At 48.3% G+C, this 21,602-nt stretch overlaps 1 protein-coding gene across 1 annotated transcript in view; it reads right to left on the bottom strand.

Moving 5' to 3' along the window:
- Positions 1 to 13,339: 13,339 nt before the first annotated feature.
- The window catches only part of c4b (complement C4B (Chido/Rodgers blood group)), a 49,134-nt gene continuing 40,871 nt past the window's right edge, over positions 13,340 to 21,602 (bottom strand). Inside the window, exons 28-38 of the mRNA XM_088908067.1 lie at positions 21,374 to 21,433; positions 20,325 to 20,415; positions 19,084 to 19,279; positions 18,254 to 18,344; positions 18,080 to 18,154; positions 17,361 to 17,463; positions 17,179 to 17,268; positions 16,355 to 16,447; positions 15,503 to 15,586; positions 14,394 to 14,526; positions 13,340 to 13,625 (exon numbers count right to left, since the gene is read on the bottom strand). Of these exons, the coding sequence (XP_088764193.1) occupies positions 13,481 to 13,625; positions 14,394 to 14,526; positions 15,503 to 15,586; positions 16,355 to 16,447; positions 17,179 to 17,268; positions 17,361 to 17,463; positions 18,080 to 18,154; positions 18,254 to 18,344; positions 19,084 to 19,279; positions 20,325 to 20,415; positions 21,374 to 21,433 (1,161 nt within the window). The 3' untranslated portion in view covers positions 13,340 to 13,480. The remainder of the gene's footprint in view (positions 13,626 to 14,393; positions 14,527 to 15,502; positions 15,587 to 16,354; positions 16,448 to 17,178; positions 17,269 to 17,360; positions 17,464 to 18,079; positions 18,155 to 18,253; positions 18,345 to 19,083; positions 19,280 to 20,324; positions 20,416 to 21,373; positions 21,434 to 21,602) is intronic.

Below are 21,602 nucleotides of genomic sequence, written 5' to 3'. Positions count from 1 at the left end.
ACTGTGTACTACAGACTACACTGTACTATAATACTGTATACAGCACTATAACACTGTGTACTACAGACTACACTGTACTATAATAATACTGTATACAGCACTACAACACTGTGTACTACAGACTACACTGTACTATAATACTGTATACAGCACTATAACACTGTGTACTACAAACTACACTGTACTGTAATACTGTATACACCACTATAACACTGTACTACAGACTACACTGTACTATAATACTGTATACAGCACTATAACACTGTGTACTACAGACTACACTGTACTATAATAATACTGTATACAGCACTATAACTGTGTACTACAGACTACACTGTACTATAATAATACTGTATACAGCACTATAACACTGTGTACTACAGATTACACTGTACTATAATACTGTATACAGCACTACAACACTGTGTACTACAGACTACACTGTACTGTAATACTGTATACAGCACTATAACACTGTGTACTACAGACTACACTGTACTATAATACTGTATACAGCACTACAACACTGTGTACTACAGACTACACTGTACTGTAATACTGTATACAGCACTATAACACTGTGTACTACAGACTACACTGTACTATAATACTGTATACAGCACTATAACACTGTACTACAGACTACACTGTACTATAATACTGTATACAGCACTACAACACTGTGTACTACAGACTACACTGTACTGTAATACTGTATACAGCACTACAACACTGTGTACTACAAACTACACTGTACTGTAATACTGTATACAGCACTATAACACTGTGTACCACAGACTACACTGTACTATAATAATACTGTACTACAGCACTGTAACACTGTGTACTAGACTACACTGTACTATTATACTGTATACAGCACTACAACACTGTGTACTACAGACTACACTGTACTATAATACTGTATACAGCACTATAACACTGTGTACTACAGACTACACTGTACTGTAATACTGTATACAGCACTATAACACTGTGTACTACAGACTACACTGTACTATAATACTGTATACAGCACTACAACACTGTGTACTACAGACTACACTGTACTATAATACTGTATACAGCACTACAACACTGTGTACTACAGACTACACTGTACTATAATACTGTATACAGCACTACAACACTGTGTACTACAAACTACACTGTACTGTAATACTGCATACAGCACTATAACACTGTGTACCACAGACTACACTGTACTATAATACTGTACTACAGCACTGTAACACTGTGTACTAGACTACACTGTACTATTATACTGTATACAGCACTACAACACTGTGTACTACAGACTACACTGTACTATAATACTGTATACAGCACTATAACACTGTGTACTACAGACTACACTGTACTATAATAATACTGTATACAGCACTACAACACTGTGTACTACAGACTACACTGTACTGTAATACTGTATACAGCACTATAACACTGTGTACTACAGACTACACTGTACTATAATACTGTATACACCACTATAACACTGTACTACAGACTACACTGTACTATAATACTGTATACAGCACTATAACACTGTGTACTACAGACTACACTGTACTATAATAATACTGTATACAGCACTATAACTGTGTACTACAGACTACACTGTACTATAATAATACTGTATACAGCACTATAACACTGTGTACTACAGACTACACTGTACTATAATACTGTATACAGCACTACAACACTGTGTACTACAGACTACACTGTACTGTAATACTGTATACAGCACTATAACACTGTGTACTACAGACTACACTGTACTATAATACTGTATACAGCACTACAACACTGTGTACTACAGACTACACTGTACTGTAATACTGTATACAGCACTATAACACTGTGTACTACAGACTACACTGTACTATAATACTGTATACAGCACTATAACACTGTACTACAGACTACACTGTACTATAATAATACTGTATACAGCACTACAACACTGTGTACTACAGACTACACTGTACTATAATACTGTATACAGCACTATAACACTGTGTACTACAGACTACACTGTACTATAATACTGTATACACCACTATAACACTGTACTACAGACTACACTGTACTATAATACTGTATACAGCACTACAACACTGTGTACTACAGACTACACTGTACTATAATACTGTATACAGCACTATAACACTGTGTACTACAGACTACACTGTACTGTAATACTGTATACAGCACTACAACACTGTGTACTACAAACTACACTGTACTGTAATACTGTATACAGCACTATAACACTGTGTACCACAGACTACACTGTACTATAATAATACTGTACTACAGCACTGTAACACTGTGTACTAGACTACACTGTACTATTATACTGTATACAGCACTACAACACTGTGTACTACAGACTACACTGTACTATAATACTGTATACAGCACTATAACACTGTGTACTACAGACTACACTGTACTATAATACTGTATACACCACTATAACACTGTACTACAGACTACACTGTACTATAATACTGTATACAGCACTACAACACTGTGTACTACAGACTACACTGTACTATAATACTGTATACAGCACTATAACACTGTGTACTACAGACTACACTGTACTATAATACTGTATACACCACTATAACACTGTACTACAGACTACACTGTACTATAATACTGTATACAGCACTACAACACTGTGTACTACAGACTACACTGTACTGTAATACTGTATACAGCACTATAACACTGTGTACTACAGACTACACTGTACTATAATACTGTATACAGCACTATAACACTGTGTACTACAGACTACACTGTACTATAATACTGTATACAGCACTACAACACTGTGTACTACAGACTACACTGTACTGTAATACTGTATACAGCACTATAACACTGTACTACAGACTACACTGTACTATAATAATACTGTATACAGCACTACAACACTGTGTACTACAGACTACACTGTACTGTAATACTGTATACAGCACTACAACACTGTGTACTACAGACTACACTGTACTATAATACTGTATACAGCACTATAACACTGTGTACTACAGACTACACTGTACTATAATAATACTGTATACAGCACTACAACACTGTGTACTACAGACTACACTGTACTGTAATACTGTATACAGCACTATAACACTGTGTACTACAGACTACACTGTACTATAATACTGTATACAGCACTATAACACTGTGTACTACAGACTACACTGTACTATAATAATACTGTATACAGCACTATAACACTGTGTACTACAGACTACACTGTACTGTAATACTGTATACAGCACTATAACACTGTGTACTACAGACTACACTGTACTATAATAATACTGTATACACCACTATAACACTGTGTACTACAGACTACACTGTACTGTAATACTGTATACAGCACTATAACACTGTGTACTACAGACTACACTGTACTATAATACTGTATACAGCACTACAACACTGTGTACTACAGACTACACTGTACTGTAATACTGTATACAGCACTATAACACTGTGTACTACAGACTACACTGTACTATAATACTGTATACAGCACTACAACACTGTGTACTACAGACTACACTGTACTATAATACTGTATACAGCACTATAACACTGTGTACTACAGACTACACTGTACTATAATACTGTATACAGCACTACAACACTGTGTACCACAGACTACACTGTACTATAATACTGTATACAGCACTACAACACTGTGTACTACAGACTACACTGTACTGTAACACTGTATACAGCACTACAACACTGTGTACTACAGACTACACTGTACTATAATACTGTATACAGCACTATAACACTGTGTACTACAGACTACACTGTACTATAATACTGTATACAGCACTACAACACTGTGTACCACAGACTACACTGTACTATAATACTGTATACAGCACTACAACACTGTGTACCACAGACTACACTGTACTATTATACTGTATACAGCACTATAACACTGTGTACTACAGACTACACTGTACTATAATACTGTATACAGCACTATAACACTGTGTACTACAGACTACACTGTACTATAATACTGTATACAGCACTACAACACTGTGTACCACAGACTACACTGTACTATAATACTGTATACAGCACTACAACACTGTGTACTACAGACTACACTGTACTATAATACTGTATACAGCACTACAACACTGTGTACTACAGACTACACTGTACTGTAATACTGTATACAGCACTACAACACTGTGTACTACAGACTACACTGTACTGTAATACTGTATACAGCACTATAACACTGTGTACTACAGACTACACTGTACTATAATACTGTATACAGCACTATAACACTGTACTACAGACTACACTGTACTATAATACTGTATACAGCACTACAACACTGTGTACTACAGACTACACTGTACTGTAATACTGTATACAGCACTACAACACTGTGTACTACAAACTACACTGTACTGTAATACTGTATACAGCACTATAACACTGTGTACCACAGACTACACTGTACTATAATAATACTGTACTACAGCACTGTAACACTGTGTACTAGACTACACTGTACTATTATACTGTATACAGCACTACAACACTGTGTACTACAGACTACACTGTACTATAATACTGTATACAGCACTATAACACTGTGTACTACAAACTACACTGTACTGTAATACTGTATACAGCACTATAACACTGTGTACTACAGACTACACTGTACTGTAATACTGTATACAGCACTACAACACTGTGTACCACAGACTACACTGTACTATAATACTGTATACAGCACTACAACACTGTGTACTACAGACTACACTGTACTATAATAATACTGTATACAGCACTATAACACTGTGTACCACAGACTACACTGTACTATAATAATACTGTACTACAGCACTGTAACACTGTGTACTAGACTACACTGTACTATTATACTGTATACAGCACTACAACACTGTGTACTACAGACTACACTGTACTATAATACTGTATACAGCACTATAACACTGTGTACTACAAACTACACTGTACTGTAATACTGTATACAGCACTATAACACTGTGTACTACAGACTACACTGTACTGTAATACTGTATACAGCACTACAACACTGTGTACTACAGACTACACTGTACTATAATACTGTATACAGCACTATAACACTGTGTACTACAGACTACACTGTACTATAATACTGTATACAGCACTACAACACTGTGTACCACAGACTACACTGTACTATAATACTGTATACAGCACTATAACACTGTGTACTACAGACTACACTGTACTGTAACACTGTATACAGCACTACAACACTGTGTACTACAGACTACACTGTACTATAATACTGTATACAGCACTATAACACTGTGTACTACAGACTACACTGTACTATAATACTGTATACAGCACTATAACACTGTGTACCACAGACTACACTGTACTATAATACTGTATACAGCACTATAACACTGTGTACTACAGACTACACTGTACTATAATACTGTATACAGCACTACAACACTGTGTACCACAGACTACACTGTACTATTATACTGTATACAGCACTACAACACTGTGTACTACAGACTACACTGTACTGTAATACTGTATACAGCACTATAACACTGTGTACTACAGACTACACTGTACTGTAATACTGTATACAGCACTACAACACTGTACCACAGATAACAGTAAACTGTATGGTAATCATGTTGGATCAGTGTCAGTTTCCTCAGTGTCTTCCCAGACCCAGCTCCTCCGCCATCCCCGAGCCTCTTCTCTCTTCCCACAGCTCGGGATGCGGCTATCCGTCTCTCTCTCTCTCTCTCACACTATCCAAACACTTCCCAGGGGGCTGGTGTTTCGAACGGGAGAAGGCTAAAAATAATGGTTACAACAAAAAACAACAACCACCACCACCAAAACCAGATCCAGCGTGAACTGGAGCCCAAGCGGACACCTGCTTCCCTCAGCTCTCTCCAGAACAGAGCCTTGAACTGGAGCCAACATGGCCGCCAGCGCTCTCTGCCCAGTTTCCTGCTCCCGGCTCCCGGGGGCCCAGGGGCCCGTGCAGCAGCATGGAGACGCAAACACATACAGCACAGGAAACAGGCATGGTAGGCGCGCGTGCACACGCACACACGCACGCACACGCACCTCGACACCAGAGCCAGAATGGACGCCCCCTCCCTCTGTCCGATTCCCCTCGACGGGCAGCACACCAGAGCCAAGATGGAGGCCGGCGGTCTGTGCCCAGTTTCCTCCCGAGGGGAGACACCTCTGTCTGATGTGTCCCTCCGGGAGAAAGAGAGAGACAGGGAGACAGGCAGAGGGACAGAGAGACGGAGGGACAGAGGGACAGGCAGAGGGAAAGAGATACAGAGGCGCAGAGGGACAGAGAGAGGCACAGAGAGACAGGGACAGGGAGACAGAGGGACAGAGAGAGTGACAGGGAGACAGGCAGAGGGACAGAGAGACGGAGGGACAGAGGGACAGGCAGAGGGAAAGAGATACAGAGGCGCAGAGGGACAGAGAGAGGCACAGAGAGACAGGGACAGGGAGACAGAGGGACAGAGAGAGTGACAGGGAGACGGGCAGAGGGACAGAGGGACAGACGGGGGGTCAGTCCAGTGGGCACATCGAAATGAGCCCAGGTCAGGCCAGAGCAGCGCTGCCTGCGCAGGCCTGGGCTTTAACGAGGGCTGGTGCTCGTTAGGGAGGTAATTAATGAGCTTCTCAGATGGTGCGTGACGTGACGTGAGGGGTCTGGAATGTGTTGGGACTCCATCGCTCTCTCACACACCCAGTGTACACGCAATACACACACACACACACACAGTGTACACACAATACACACACACAATAAAGACACAATGTATACTGACATTCTGACACACACAGTAAACAGTGTGACCAAACACACCCAGTGTACACGCACGACACACACCCGGTGTACACACACAATAAAGACACAATGTATAGTGACATTCTGACACACACCCGGTGTACACACACAATAAAGACACAATGTATACTGACATTCTGACACACACAGTAAACAGTGTGACCAAACACACCCAGTGTACACGCACGACACACACACCCAGTGTACACGCACGACACACACCCGGTGTACACACACAATAAAGACACAATGTATAGTGACATTCTGACACACACCCGGTGTACACACACAATAAAGACACAATGTATACTGACATTCTGACACACACCCAGTGTACACACACAATAAAGACACAATGTATAGTGACATTCTGACACACACCCAGTGTACACACACAATAAAGACACAATGTAGTGACATTCTGACACACACCCAGTGTACACACACAATAAAGACACAATGTATACTGACATTCTGACACACACCCAGTGTACACACACAATAAAGACACAATGTATAGTGACATTCTGACACACACACAGTGTACACACACAATAAAGACACAATGTATACTGACATTCTGACACACACACAGTGTACACACACAATAAAGACACAATGTATAGTGACATTCTGACACACACCCAGTGTACACACACAATAAAGACACAATGTATACTGACATTCTGACACACACACAGTGTACACACAATAAAGACACAATGTATACTGACATTCTGACACACACCCAGTGTACACACACAATAAAGACACAATGTAGTGACATTCTGACACACACCCAGTGTACACACACAATAAAGACACAATGTATACTGACATTCTGACACACACCCAGTGTACACACACAATAAAGACACAATGTATACTGACATTCTGACACACACACAGTGTACACACAATAAAGACACAATGTATACTGACATTCTGACACACCCAGTGTACACACACAACACACACCCAGTGTACACACACAATAAAGACACAATGCATACTGACATCCTGACACACACCCAGTGTACACACACAATAAAGACACAATGTATACTGACATTCTGACACACACAGTAAACAGTGTGACCAAACACACACCCAGTGTACACGCACGACACACACACCCAGTGTACACACAATACACACACCCGGTGTACACACACAATAAAGACACAATGTATAGTGACATTCTGACACACACCCAGTGTACACACACAATAAAGACACAATGTAGTGACATTCTGACACACACCCAGTGTACACACACAATAAAGACACAATGTTTACTGACATTCTGACACACACCCAGTGTACACACACAATAAAGACACAATGTAGTGACATTCTGACACACACCCAGTGTACACACACAATAAAGACACAATGTATACTGACATTCTGACACACACAGTAAACAGTGACCAAACACACACCCAGTGTACACGCACGACACACACACCCAGTGTACACACAATACACACACCCGGTGTACACACACAATAAAGACACAATGTATAGTGACATTCTGACACACACCCAGTGTACACACACAATAAAGACACAATGTATACTGACATTCTGACATACACCCAGTGTACACACACAATAAAGACACAATGTATACTGACATTCTGACACACACCCAGTGTACACACACAACACACACCCGGTGTACACACACAATAAAGACACAATGTATAGTGACATTCTGACACACACCCAGTGTACACACACAACACACACCCGGTGTACACACACAATAAAGACACAATGTATAGTGACATTCTGACACACACCCAGTGTACACACACAATAAAGACACAATGTATAGTGACATTCTGACACACACCCAGTGTACACACACAATAAAGACACAATGTATACTGACATTCTGACACACACACAGTGTACACACAATAAAGACACAATGTAGTGACATTCTGACACACACACAGTGTACACACACAATAAAGACACAATGTATAGTGACATTCTGACACACACCCAGTGTACACACACAATAAAGACACAATGTATAGTGACATTCTGACACACACACAGTGTACACACAATAAAGACACAATGTATAGTGACATTCTGACACACACCCAGTGTACACACACAATAAAGACACAATGTATAGTGACATTCTGACACACACCCAGTGTACACGCATGACACACACACACAGTGTACACACACAAAATAGACACAATGTATAGTGACATTCTGACACACACCCGGTGTACACACACAATAAAGACACAATGTATAGTGACATTCTGACACACACCCGGTGTACACACACAATAAAGACACAATGTATACTGACATTCTGACACACACCCAGTGTACACACACAATAAAGACACAATGTAGTGACATTCTGACACACACACAGTGTACACACACAATAAAGACACAATGTATAGTGACATTCTGACACACACCCAGTGTACACACACAATAAAGACACAATGTATACTGACATTCTGACACACACCCAGTGTACACACACAATAAAGACACAATGTAGTGACATTCTGACACACACCCAGTGTACACACACAATAAAGACACAATGTATACTGACATTCTGACACACACAGTAAACAGTGACCAAACACACACCCAGTGTACACGCACGACACACACACCCAGTGTACACACAATACACACACCCGGTGTACACACACAATAAAGACACAATGTATAGTGACATTCTGACACACACCCAGTGTACACACACAATAAAGACACAATGTATACTGACATTCTGACACACACCCAGTGTACACACACAATAAAGACACAATGTATACTGACATTCTGACACACACCCAGTGTACACACACAACACACACCCGGTGTACACACACAATAAAGACACAATGTATAGTGACATTCTGACACACACCCAGTGTACACACACAACACACACCCAGTGTACACACACAATAAAGACACAATGTATAGTGACATTCTGACACACACCCAGTGTACACACACAATAAAGACACAATGTATACTGACATTCTGACACACACACAGTGTACACACAATAAAGACACAATGTAGTGACATTCTGACACACACACAGTGTACACACACAATAAAGACACAATGTATAGTGACATTCTGACACACACCCAGTGTACACACACAATAAAGACACAATGTATAGTGACATTCTGACACACACACAGTGTACACACAATAAAGACACAATGTATAGTGACATTCTGACACACACCCAGTGTACACACACAATAAAGACACAATGTATAGTGACATTCTGACACACACCCAGTGTACACGCATGACACACACACACAGTGTACACACACAAAATAGACACAATGTATAGTGACATTCTGACACACACCCGGTGTACACACACAATAAAGACACAATGTATAGTGACATTCTGACACACACCCGGTGTACACACACAATAAAGACACAATGTATACTGACATTCTGACACACACCCAGTGTACACACACAATAAAGACACAATGTAGTGACATTCTGACACACACACAGTGTACACACACAATAAAGACACAATGTATAGTGACATTCTGACACACACCCAGTGTACACACACAATAAAGACACAATGTATAGTGACATTCTGACACACACCCGGTGTACACACACAATAAAGACACAATGTATAGTGACATTCTGACACACACCCGGTGTACACACACAATAAAGACACAATGTATAGTGACATTCTGACACACACACAGTGTACACACAATAAAGACACAATGTATAGTGACATTCTGACACACACACCCAGTGTACACACACAATAAAGACACAATGTGCTGTCTAGTGCCGTCCTGACACACACGGTGGAGTATGAGTACAGGGAGTATCCAGCAGGGCTGCGGGGGAAGAGAGTGCGCGGTCACGTGGCTGAGGGGAGCAGCGCCCGGCCCGTGTTGTGTTGTGCTGTGCTGGTGTCGGGGTGGCTGCGGAGTGGGGCGCTCGTGCAGGAATGCGAGAGACGCAGAGTATTTACAGATGTGGACTGACACCGCGTCCCCAGGGACAGAGAATCACGGAGCTCCTCTCAGACATCTGCACAGCGTCTCTGAGCTCATCGGCAGTGTTTCTCCACACAGCACCTACGCCACTGCTACACACACTGCTACACACCCCCAGCCCAGACAGCCCATCTGCACAGCGTCTCTGAGCTCATCGGCAGTGTTTCTCCACACAGCACCTACGCCACTGCTACACACACTGCTACACACCCCCAGCCCAGACAGCCCATCTGCACAGCGTCTCTGAGCTCATCGGCAGTGTTTCTCCACACAGAGAGCACCAGAGTCTGGAGCAGCACCTACACCACTGCTACACACAGTGAGAGAGAGGAGATCACAGAGAGCCCCTCAGTCATAAACACACACAGCAGGACAGGAGACACAGTGAGAGAGAGGGGAGAGCACAGGGAGCCCCTCAGTCATAAACACACACAGCAGGACAGGAGACACAGTGAGAGAGAGAGGAGATCACAGGGAGCCCCTCAGTCATAAACACACACAGCAGAACAGGAGACACAGTGAGAGAGACAGGAGATAAGAGGAAGGGAGGAACAAGGGAGTGTGAAACAGGGATGAGGTAATGAGCCTGTTGCCGTGCCGACTCTGCTCCATGGAAACGATGCAGTTGCCGGGCTCCAGCGACCTCAAACAGAAGGGGTCACATTCCATCCATGACCTCATCGCCTGCCGTCCTCCCGGGCCAGCAGGGGGTGATGTCATTGCAGCTTTACTGTTTGTGATATTTCTGGACTCCCAGCCGGATAGAGAGAGACGGATCACGGGACTGTGTGTGTGTGTGTGAGAGAGAGACTCCAACCGCTGACACAGTCCCAGGTGTAATAAATTCAGCTAATGAACAGGGGAAAAACTGCTTTCGAATTACAGAATAAAGAGAAAATGGCATGTTTGAAAAGAGTGTCTCTCTCTCTCTCTCAGTGCAGTGTTCATGTACTGGAGTGTCCAGTCAGCGTGTCTGTATGAACCCCTCTCTCTCTCAGTGCAGTGTTCATGTACTGGAGTGTCCAGTCAGTGTGTGTGTATGAACCCCTCTCTCTCTCAGTGCAGTGTTCATGTACTGGAGTGTCCAGTCAGTGTGTGTGTATGAACCCCTCTCTCTCTCAGTGCAGTGTTGATGTACTGGAGTGTCCAGTCAGTGTGTGTGTATGAACCCCCCTCTCTCTCAGTGCAGTGTTCATGTACTGGAGTGTCCAGTCAGTGTGTGTGTATGAACCCCTCTCTCTCAGTGCAGTGTCAGTGTACTGGAGTGTCCAGTCAGTGTGTGTATGAACCCCTCTCTCTCAGTGCAGTGTTCATGTACTGGAGTGTCCAGTCAGTGTGTGTGTATGAACCCCTCTCTCTCTCAGTGCAGTGTTCATGTACTGGAGTGTCCAGTCAGTGTGTGTGTGTGAACCCCTCTCTCTCTCAGTGCAGTGTTCATGTACTGGAGTGTCCAGTCAGTGTGTGTGTATGAACCCCTCTCTCTCTCAGTGCAGTGTTCATGTACTGGAGTGTCCAGTCAGTGTGTGTGTATGAACCCCTCTCTCTCTCAGTGCAGTGTTCATGTACTGGAGTGTCCAGTCAGTGTGTGTGTATGAACCCCTCTCTCTCTCAGTGCAGTGTTCATGTACTGGAGTGTCCAGTCAGTGTGTGTGTATGAACCCCTCTCTCTCTCAGTGCAGTGTTCATGTACTGGAGTGTCCAGTCAGTGTGTGTGTATGAACCCCTCTCTCTCTCAGTGCAGTGTTCATGTACTGGAGTGTCCAGTCAGGGTGTGTGTATGAACCCCTCTCTCTCTCAGTGCAGTGTTCATGTACTGGAGTGTCCAGTCAGTGTGTGTGTATGAACCCCTCTCTCTCTCAGTGCAGTGTTCATGTACTGGAGTGTCCAGTCAGTGTGTGTGTATTAACCCCTCTCTCTCTCAGTGCAGTGTTCATGTACTGGAGTGTCCAGTCAGTGTGTCTGTATGAACCCCTCTCTCTCTCAGTGCAGTGTTCATGTACTGGAGTGTCCAGTCAGTGTGTCTGTATGAACCCCTCTCTCTCTCAGTGCAGTGTTCATGTACTGGAGTGTCCAGTCAGTGTGTCTGTATGAACCCCTCTCTCTCTCAGTGCAGTGTTCATGTACTGGAGTGTCCAGTCAGTGTGTGTGTATGAACCCCTCTCTCCCTCAGTGCAGTGTTCATGTACTGGAGTGTCCAGTCAGTGTGTCTGTGTGAACCCCTCTCTCTCTCAGTGCAGAGTGAACATGATGAGACAAACGGTGTGGACTGATGGACCTAAGACGGTTGTTTTCATGGTGAAGACTTTATTCCCGAGACGCCCGTGTGGGTGACCGGTGCTGTCGCTGTGCTGGGGGGCTGTGGCAGACTGACAGTGCTGTGCAGTGATGGTCAAGTCGACAGGCAAGTTGTGCCGCCCGGTGCGCTCAGCGGGGATCACTGCTTACAGCCGTCGATCTGGTAGTCCGCGAGGAACCCTTCCATCTCGTTGCAGTACCGTCTGTAGCGCTTGGCGTCGCACTTCGTGCCGAAGTCCGGCAGCTCCTCCACCCAGGAGACAGAGTCCAACAGGTACTGGAGACTGAGAGAGGATGTAGAGAAACTAGGTTACAGAGTACAACTGAGTCCAGACCCTCACACAGACCCCAGAGACACTCCTCACACAGAGAGAGGAGTCCAGACCCTCACACAGACCCCAGAGACACTCCTCACACAGAGAGAGGAGTCCAGACCCTCACACAGACCCCAGAGACACTCCTCACACAGAGAGAGGAGTCCAGACCCTCACACAGACCCCAGAGACACTCCTCACACAGAGAGAGGAGTCCAGACCCTCACACAGACCCCAGAGACACTCCTCACACAGAGAGAGGAGTCCAGACCCTCACACAGACCCCAGAGACACTCCTCACACAGAGAGAGGAGCCCAGACCCTCACACAGACCCCAGAGACACTCCTCACACAGAGAGAGGAGTCCAGACCCTCACACAGACCCCAGAGACACTCCTCACACAGAGAGAGGAGTCCAGACCCACACACTGACCCCAGAGACACTCCTCACACAGAGAGAGGAGTCCAGACCCTCACACAGACCCCAGAGACACTCCTCACACAGAGAGAGGAGTCCAGACCCTCACACAGACCCCAGAGACACTCCTCACACAGAGAGAGGAGTCCAGACCCTCACACAGACCCCAGAGACACCCCTCACACAGAGAGAGGAGTCCAGACCCTCACACAGACCCCAGAGACACTCCTCACACAGAGAGAAGAGTCCAGACCCTCACACAGACCCCAGAGACACTCCTCACACAGAGAGACGAGTCCAGACCCTCACACAGGACTTACTGGCCGCGTGTGTCAGTTGTTAACCCATCGTTGCCCATGATCAGGTACTTCTTGCCGGCCTTCAGCTCCCCTTTACACTGCTTCCTCTTGGCGAAGGTCCTGATGGCGCCCGGGGCCACGCCCTCATCGCTGTCTGAAACGCAGAGCAGGAGCGGCGACGCGCGGGGAGTCGCGGTCAGTCACAGGGCGGCACCGCGGTGATAGCGGCGTCAGGAGTCAAGACTCACAGCTGCCCGGGTTCGAGAGCTCAAGACTCAGGGCTGCCTGGGTTCGAGAGCTCAAGACCCAGGGCTGCCCGGGTTCGAGAGCTCAAGACTCTGGGCTGCCTGGGTTCGAGAGCTCAAGACCCAGGGCTGCCCGGGTTCGAGAGCTCAAGACTCAGGGCTGCCTGGGTTCGAGAGCTCAAGACCCAGGGCTGCCCGGGTTCGAGAGCTCAAGACTCAGGGCTGCCCGGGTTCGAGAGCAATAGAACTGACCTATCTCTTATTAACCCACATTAACCTACTTAATTCCGGGCAACGGACTGTATATATCCTGGGTGATACACGTTCCTTTCTCCTGCAGACAGGACGGAACGAATCCTGCTTGCTGTGTTAAACCCGGTCAGATGGGCTCTTTCCTCTACCTGCCTGCGAAGAACACTTCACCGGCTGGGACAAGAACACAGCAGGGCGGGTTATTATTGCCTTATTCTACCAGTTCATGACTAAAACCCTTGATATCCGTGACTGAGAACAGGACTCACAGGGCCCGATGAAACGCAGGGGAACAGCAGGCCCCCCGAGGCACTGTGCCATGACATACGTGGAAAAAGCCCACCCGAAGGATCACTGATATTGATGTTGATGCCGTCACAGCGGTATCGCACACGCTGCCGGTCAGATGGCTCAAGGCCCGGACATCTTACACGCAGTCGGGATGTCATACTAAGGTGGTGTGTGTGTCGATGTCGTGACGGGAGCTTGACCCGGTGCGACAGAAAAGTCAAGCGCTCTGCTGCCCTCTGGTGGGCCAATCTCGTAGCGCCTGGTCTCACGAGCAGCGGCAGTGACGGCGACCCCCAGCGGGACTGGGACTGGGACTGGGACTGACTGGGGCGGGATACTCACTGGCTCTGAGGACGCTGATCACCGCGGCCTGGTACTTCTCAAAGTTACTGACCTGGGACACATTGACGACCTCCACTGTGTAACCTGAGAAGACATGGAGGAACCCCACTGTGTCCACACTCTGGGGGACAGGGGACCCCACTGTGTCCCCACTCTGGGAGACAGGGGACCCCACTGTGTCCACACTCTGGGAGACAGGGGACCCCACTGTGTCCCCACTCTCAGAGACAGGGGACCCCACTGTGTCCACACTCTGGGAGACAGGGGACCCCACTGTGTCCACACTCTCGGAGACAGGGGACCCCACTGTGTCCCCACTCTGGGAGACAGGGGACCCCACTGTGTCCACACTCTGGGAGACAGGGGACCCCACTGTGTCCACACTCTGAGAGACAGGGAATCTGTTGTGTATTTGTGTCCATTATGTGTCTAATGTGAATCTGTCTGTTGTGTAGCTGTGTTTGTGAGTGTGCCTGTACCTCTGTGTGTCTGTTGTTTATCTCTGAGTGTGTGTGCCTGTATCTGTGTCTCTTGTGTATCTGTGGTTGTGACTCTGTATCTCTTGTGCATCTGTGGATGTGTGTGTGAGTCTGTACCTCTGTGTCTGTTGTGTAGCTGTGTGTGTGTGTGTGTGTGTGTGTGTGTGTGTGTGTGTGTGAGTCTGTATCTCTGTCTGTTGTGTAGCTGTGTGTGTGTGTGTGTCTGTTGTGTAGCTGTGTGTGTGTCTGTTGTGTAGCTGTGTGTGTGTGTGAGTCTGTATCTCTGTGTGTGTTGTGTAGCTGTGTGTTGTGTAGCTGTGTGTGTGTGTTCTGTAGCTGTGTCTGTTGTGTAGCTGTGTGTGTGTACACTCACCATACTGCACAGTGGGGAAGTAGCAGGCGTGATCTACTCTGGTCTTCTTCGAGATCTCAGTGTCGTAGCTCTTCCTCTCCTTGTAGCAGGGCTCTGAAACACAGCACCAGTACAGGCTGACTGGGACACAGCAGCACCTGTACAGGCTGACTGGGGCACAGCAGCACCAGTACAGGCTGACTGGGACACAGCAGCACCAGTACAGGCTGACTGGGGCACAGCAGCACCTGTACAGGCTGTGACTGGGACACAGCAGCACCAGTATAGGCTGTGACTGGGACACAGCAGCACCAGTACAGGCTGTGACTGGGGAAGAGCAGCACCAGTACAGGCTGACTGGGACACAGCAGCACCAGTACAGGCTGACTGGGGCACAGCAGCACCAGTACAGGCTGTGACTGGGGAACAGCAGCACCAGTATGGGCTGTGACTGGGGACAGCAGCACCAGTACAGGCTGACTGGGGACAGCAGCACCAGTACAGGCTGTGACTAGGGCACAGCAGCACCAGTACAGGCGGTGACTGGGGACAGCAGCACCAGTACAGGCGGTGACTGGGACACAGCAGCACCAGTACAGGCTGTGACTGGGAAACAGCAGCACCTGTACAGGCTGTGACTGGGGAACAGCAGCACCAGTATGGGCTGTGACTGGGGAACAGCAGCACCAGTACAGGCTGTGACTAGGGCACAGCAGCACCAGTACAGGCGGTGACTGGGGACAGCAGCACCAGTACAGGCGGTGACTGGGGACACAGCAGCACCAGCAGGGGGAGACAGAGACGCAGGACGCAGGAGGGTGATGAAGGAGACGAACTGCACTCACTTTCCGCACACTGGCAGACCTCGCCCGAACACAGGGTGGACACCACCGCGCTCCTCCGGGGGGCGCTGTAGAAGACGGTACACCTGCGCTCTGACAGAGGAACAGACAGGAGGACGGCTGAGGCTGACTGGGGACTGGCTGGACGCCGGAGAGAGACGGAGAGAGAGGCAGGCGTCCACTACCTGGCTCGTAGTAGTCGTAAAAGGTAGCAGAGGCCGGCTGGACCAGGCCGATGGGGACTGTCTGTCTGGCCCCGAACTGAACACAGTCCTCCAGGACAGGGACCTGCAGGGACAGACAGAGAGACAGAGATGATCTCCTGTCCCAGCCTGAGCAACAGTGAGCCTGTCTCCCAGTAATGCTCCATCTGTCTACAGTATATGTCAATATTTGATGACATGTCTTTGTTGTAAATGTCTGTAGATTTTATTTTACTTGTATTTTTGTTTTGTTTCGTGTTAATTTTATTATTTTTATTTGCTTTGGCAACACTGATTGTACCCATCGGTCATGCTAATAAAGCACATTGAGACCGAGAGACCGAGAGACAGAGAGACAGAGAGACCGAGAGACCGAGAGACAGAGTGACAGAGTGACAGAGTGACAGAGTGACAGAGTGACAGAGTGACCGAGAGAGCTCAGAGCTCAGTCTGTCCTGATTCCAGGATGTCTGTCCATGTGGTTCAGGCGGGGAGCTGCGTCAACATGCACGGACTGCAAAGGAACAGGTAACGGGCTTGTCCCTGCTGAGAAGAGAAGAGAAGGGAACACATCGTTTCGAAGAGGGCTCCACAGCCCACACGCTGCGTTTCCTTCTGTCTCTCTTCAGCAGGGAATAAACCCGTCACCTCTGTCCCCTGCTGTCTGTCCACGTGCGTCTGTCTCTGCCGGCCAGCCTGACCTCATCGAAGTACAGCAGGACCCGTCCCTGCGTCGTCTCGTAGTGGCTGATGTACTGATCCGACAGGTCCTTCAGCTGCGACACAGACGGAGAGAGAGGGGGGGTTACAGATACAGAGGAACCTGGCGGCTCGCACCGAGAGAGAGGACATTCAGACAGGCGGAAAGCACGAACCTTGTCCAGATCTTCTGTGTCGGCCTCAAATCCACTCAGGAGAGTGATGTCGACAATGGCCATGCCTGAGAGATTCATACTGGGGTCATGGCTGAGTCAGAGAGAGAGAACACAGAGACATTATTACAGACCCTCACACAGACCCCAGAGACACCCCTCACACAGAGAGAGGAGTCCAGACCCTCACACAGACCCCAGAGGCACTCCTCACACAGAGAGAGGAGTCCAGACCCTCACACAGACCCCAGAGACACTCCTCACACAGAGACATTATTACAGACCCTCACACAGACCCCAGAGACACCCCTCACACAGAGAGAGGAGTCCAGACCCTCACACAGACCCCAGAGACACTCCTCACACAGAGAGAGGAGTCCAGACCCTCACACAGACCCCAGAGGCACTCCTCACACAGAGAGAGGAGTCCAGACCCTCACACAGACCCCAGAGACACTCCTCACACAGAGAGAGGACTCCAGACCCTCACACAGACCCCAGAGACACCCCTCACACAGAGAGAGGAGTCCAGACCCTCACACAGACCCCAGAGACACTCCTCACACAGAGAGAGGAGTCCAGACCCTCACACAGACCCCAGAGACACTCCTCACACAGAGAGAGAAGCCCAGACCCTCACACAGACCCCAGAGACACTCCTCACACAGAGAGAGGAGTCCAGACCCTAACACAGACCCCAGAGGCACTCCTCACACAGAGAGAGGAGTCCAGACCCTCACACAGACCCCAGAGACACTCCTCACACAGAGAGAGGAGCACAGACCCTCACACAGAGTATGAACAGCCAGAACAGACCCTGCTGGAAGCAGTACCTGATACAGACAGTGTAAGTGAAGGCTGCTGGGGGTTTATCACTCTGCCCTGTGTCTCGCCGGCGCCGGGTGCGAGCGTCGAACCACTCGATCTCGGACAGAGGCTCTTCCCTCTTCTTCCTGCGTTTCCCTTCTCCCTCTGGCTTGGCCGCCGGCCCGTAATCTTCATAGGCGCTGTAGTCTTCCAGCACCTCCTCTGACAAAGCAGCAGGGCACGTTCCAGTGAGAAACAGCGCCCCCGAACTCTGTCCAGACTTGGCGTGGGAACTGCAGCTACACGTTGCTATAATAATGGCTGACACAGGGGTCAGCGCTGCTGCGTCACAGCGGTGGGGCCCCGGGTTCCAGTCCGGACCTGGGGTACTGTCTGTGTGGAGTCTGCGTGCTCTCCTTGTGGGCTCCAGTTTCCTCCCACAGTCCAAAGACATGCAGGTGGTTTAATGGGCTTCTGGGAAAACTGGCCCTGATGTGTGTGAGGGAGTGTGTCTGTGTGTCCTGTGATGGACTGGTGTCCTGTCCAGGGTGTGTGTGTGTGTGTGTCCTGTGATGGACTGGTGTCCTGTCCAGGGTGTGTGTGTGTGTGTCCTGTGATGGACTGGTGTCCTGTCCAGGGTGTGTGTGTGTGTGTGTCCTGTGATGGACTGGTGTCCTGCCTAGGGTGTGTGAGTGTGTGAGTGTGTGTGTGTGTGTGTGTCCTGTGATGGACTGGTGTCCTGTCCAGGGTGTGTGAGTGTGTGTGTGTCCTGTGATGGACTGGTGTCCTGTCCAGGGTGTGTGAGTGTGTGTGTGTGTCCTGTGATGGACTGGTGTCCTGTCCAGGGTGTGTGAGTGTGTGTGTGTGTCCTGTGATGGACTGGTGTCCTGTCCAGGGTGTGTGAGTGTGTGTGTCCTGTGATGGACTGGTGTCCTGTCCAGGGTGTGTGAGTGTGTGTGTGTCCTGTGATGGACTGGTGTCCTGTCCAGGGTGTGTGTGTGTGAGTGTGTGTGTGTCCTGTGATGGACTGGTGTCCTGTCCAGGGTGTGTGAGTGTGTGTGTGTCCTGTGATGGACTGGTGTCCTGTCCAGGGTGTGTGTGTGTGTGTGTGTGTGTGTGTGTGTCCAGTCAGGACAGGAGGCTCTTCTGTACACAGAGGGGGGTGGGGGCGGGGAACAAGCTGTTGAAGCTGTCAGCCTGGCTCCTCTGGTCTGTGTCTCTCCGGCGTGGTGCTGTCAGTAACGGAGGTCAGGGGGGCCCGTCTCACCTGTGTAGGTGACCTTTCCTTCCACCTGCACCTTCAGCGCCAGGCGCCGGCAGGACTGCTCTGTCTCCAGCGTGTGGTAGACCTTCACCACCTAGTGGGGAGAGGGGAGAAGGCAGTGTGAGAGAGAGAGAGGAGACACGGGAGAGGAGAGAGTGCGGACAGGGGACAGAGAGGTGAGAGACTGAAGTGAGGAGAGAGAGAGAGAGAGGAGACACAGGAGAGGAGAGACAGGAGAGAGCGCGGACAGGGGACAGAGAGGGGAGAGACTGAAGTGAGGAGAGAGAGAGAGAGAGGAGACACAGGGGAGAGCGCGGACAGGGGACAGAGAGGGGAGAGACTGAAGTGAGGAGAGAGAGAGAGAGAGGAGACACAGGAGAGAGCGCGGACAGGGGACAGAGAGGGGAGAGACTGAAGTGAGGAGAGAGAGAGAGAGAGAGGAGACACAGGAGAGGAGAGACAGGAGAGAGAGCGGACAGGGGACAGAGAGGGGAGAGACTGAAGTGAGGAGAGAGAGAGAGAGAGAGAGGAGAGACAGGAGAGAGAGCGGACAGGGGACAGAGAGGGGAGAGACTGAAGTGAGGAGAGAGAGAGAGAGAGGAGACACAGGAGAGGAGAGACAGGAGAGAGAGCGGACAGGGGACAGAGAGGGGAGAGACTGAAGTGAGGAGAGAGAGAGAGAGGAGACACAGGGGAGAGCGCGGACAGGGGACAGAGAGGGGAGAGACTGAAGTGAGGAGAGAGAGAGAGAGAGAGAGGAGACACAGGAGAGAGCGCGGACAGGGGACAGAGAGGGGAGAGACTGAAGTGAGGAGAGAGAGAGAGAGAGAGGAGACACAGGAGAGGAGAGACAGGAGAGAGAGCGGACAGGGGACAGAGAGGGGAGAGACTGAAGTGAGGAGAGAGAGAGAGAGAGAGGAGAGACAGGAGAGAGAGCGGACAGGGGACAGAGAGGGGAGAGACTGAAGTGAGGAGAGAGAGAGAGAGAGAGAGAGAGAGAGAGAGAACTCCGCTGTCTCTGCCTCCGGGACAGGAACAGGAGGGCTCCTCACCTGCAGCTTGGCCATCCCCTCTCCATTGGCCCGAACGCGGATCTCGTTTCCCACCAGCCTCTGCGACGCGGGGAGGGAGAGGAGACACAAGACAGCAGGGCAGGTGACTCGCGTACCGAGACAAGGCACCGAGACGCAGACGGCCGGGACAGCCAGCCAACAAGAAAGCAGCTGGGGTGCGTTACCGTCCAATCACGATTTAGGAAGGCGGATTTAGGAAGGGCTTTAT

The sequence above is a fragment of the Atractosteus spatula genome, assembly GCF_055471065.1.
Source record: "Atractosteus spatula isolate fAtrSpa1 chromosome 10 unlocalized genomic scaffold, fAtrSpa1.hap1 SUPER_10_unloc_1, whole genome shotgun sequence".
NCBI classification, from domain to species: domain Eukaryota; kingdom Metazoa; phylum Chordata; class Actinopteri; order Semionotiformes; family Lepisosteidae; genus Atractosteus; species Atractosteus spatula.
The sequence above is the reverse complement of the archived record's forward strand: the minus strand, read 5'-3'. Positions and strand labels throughout refer to the sequence as shown.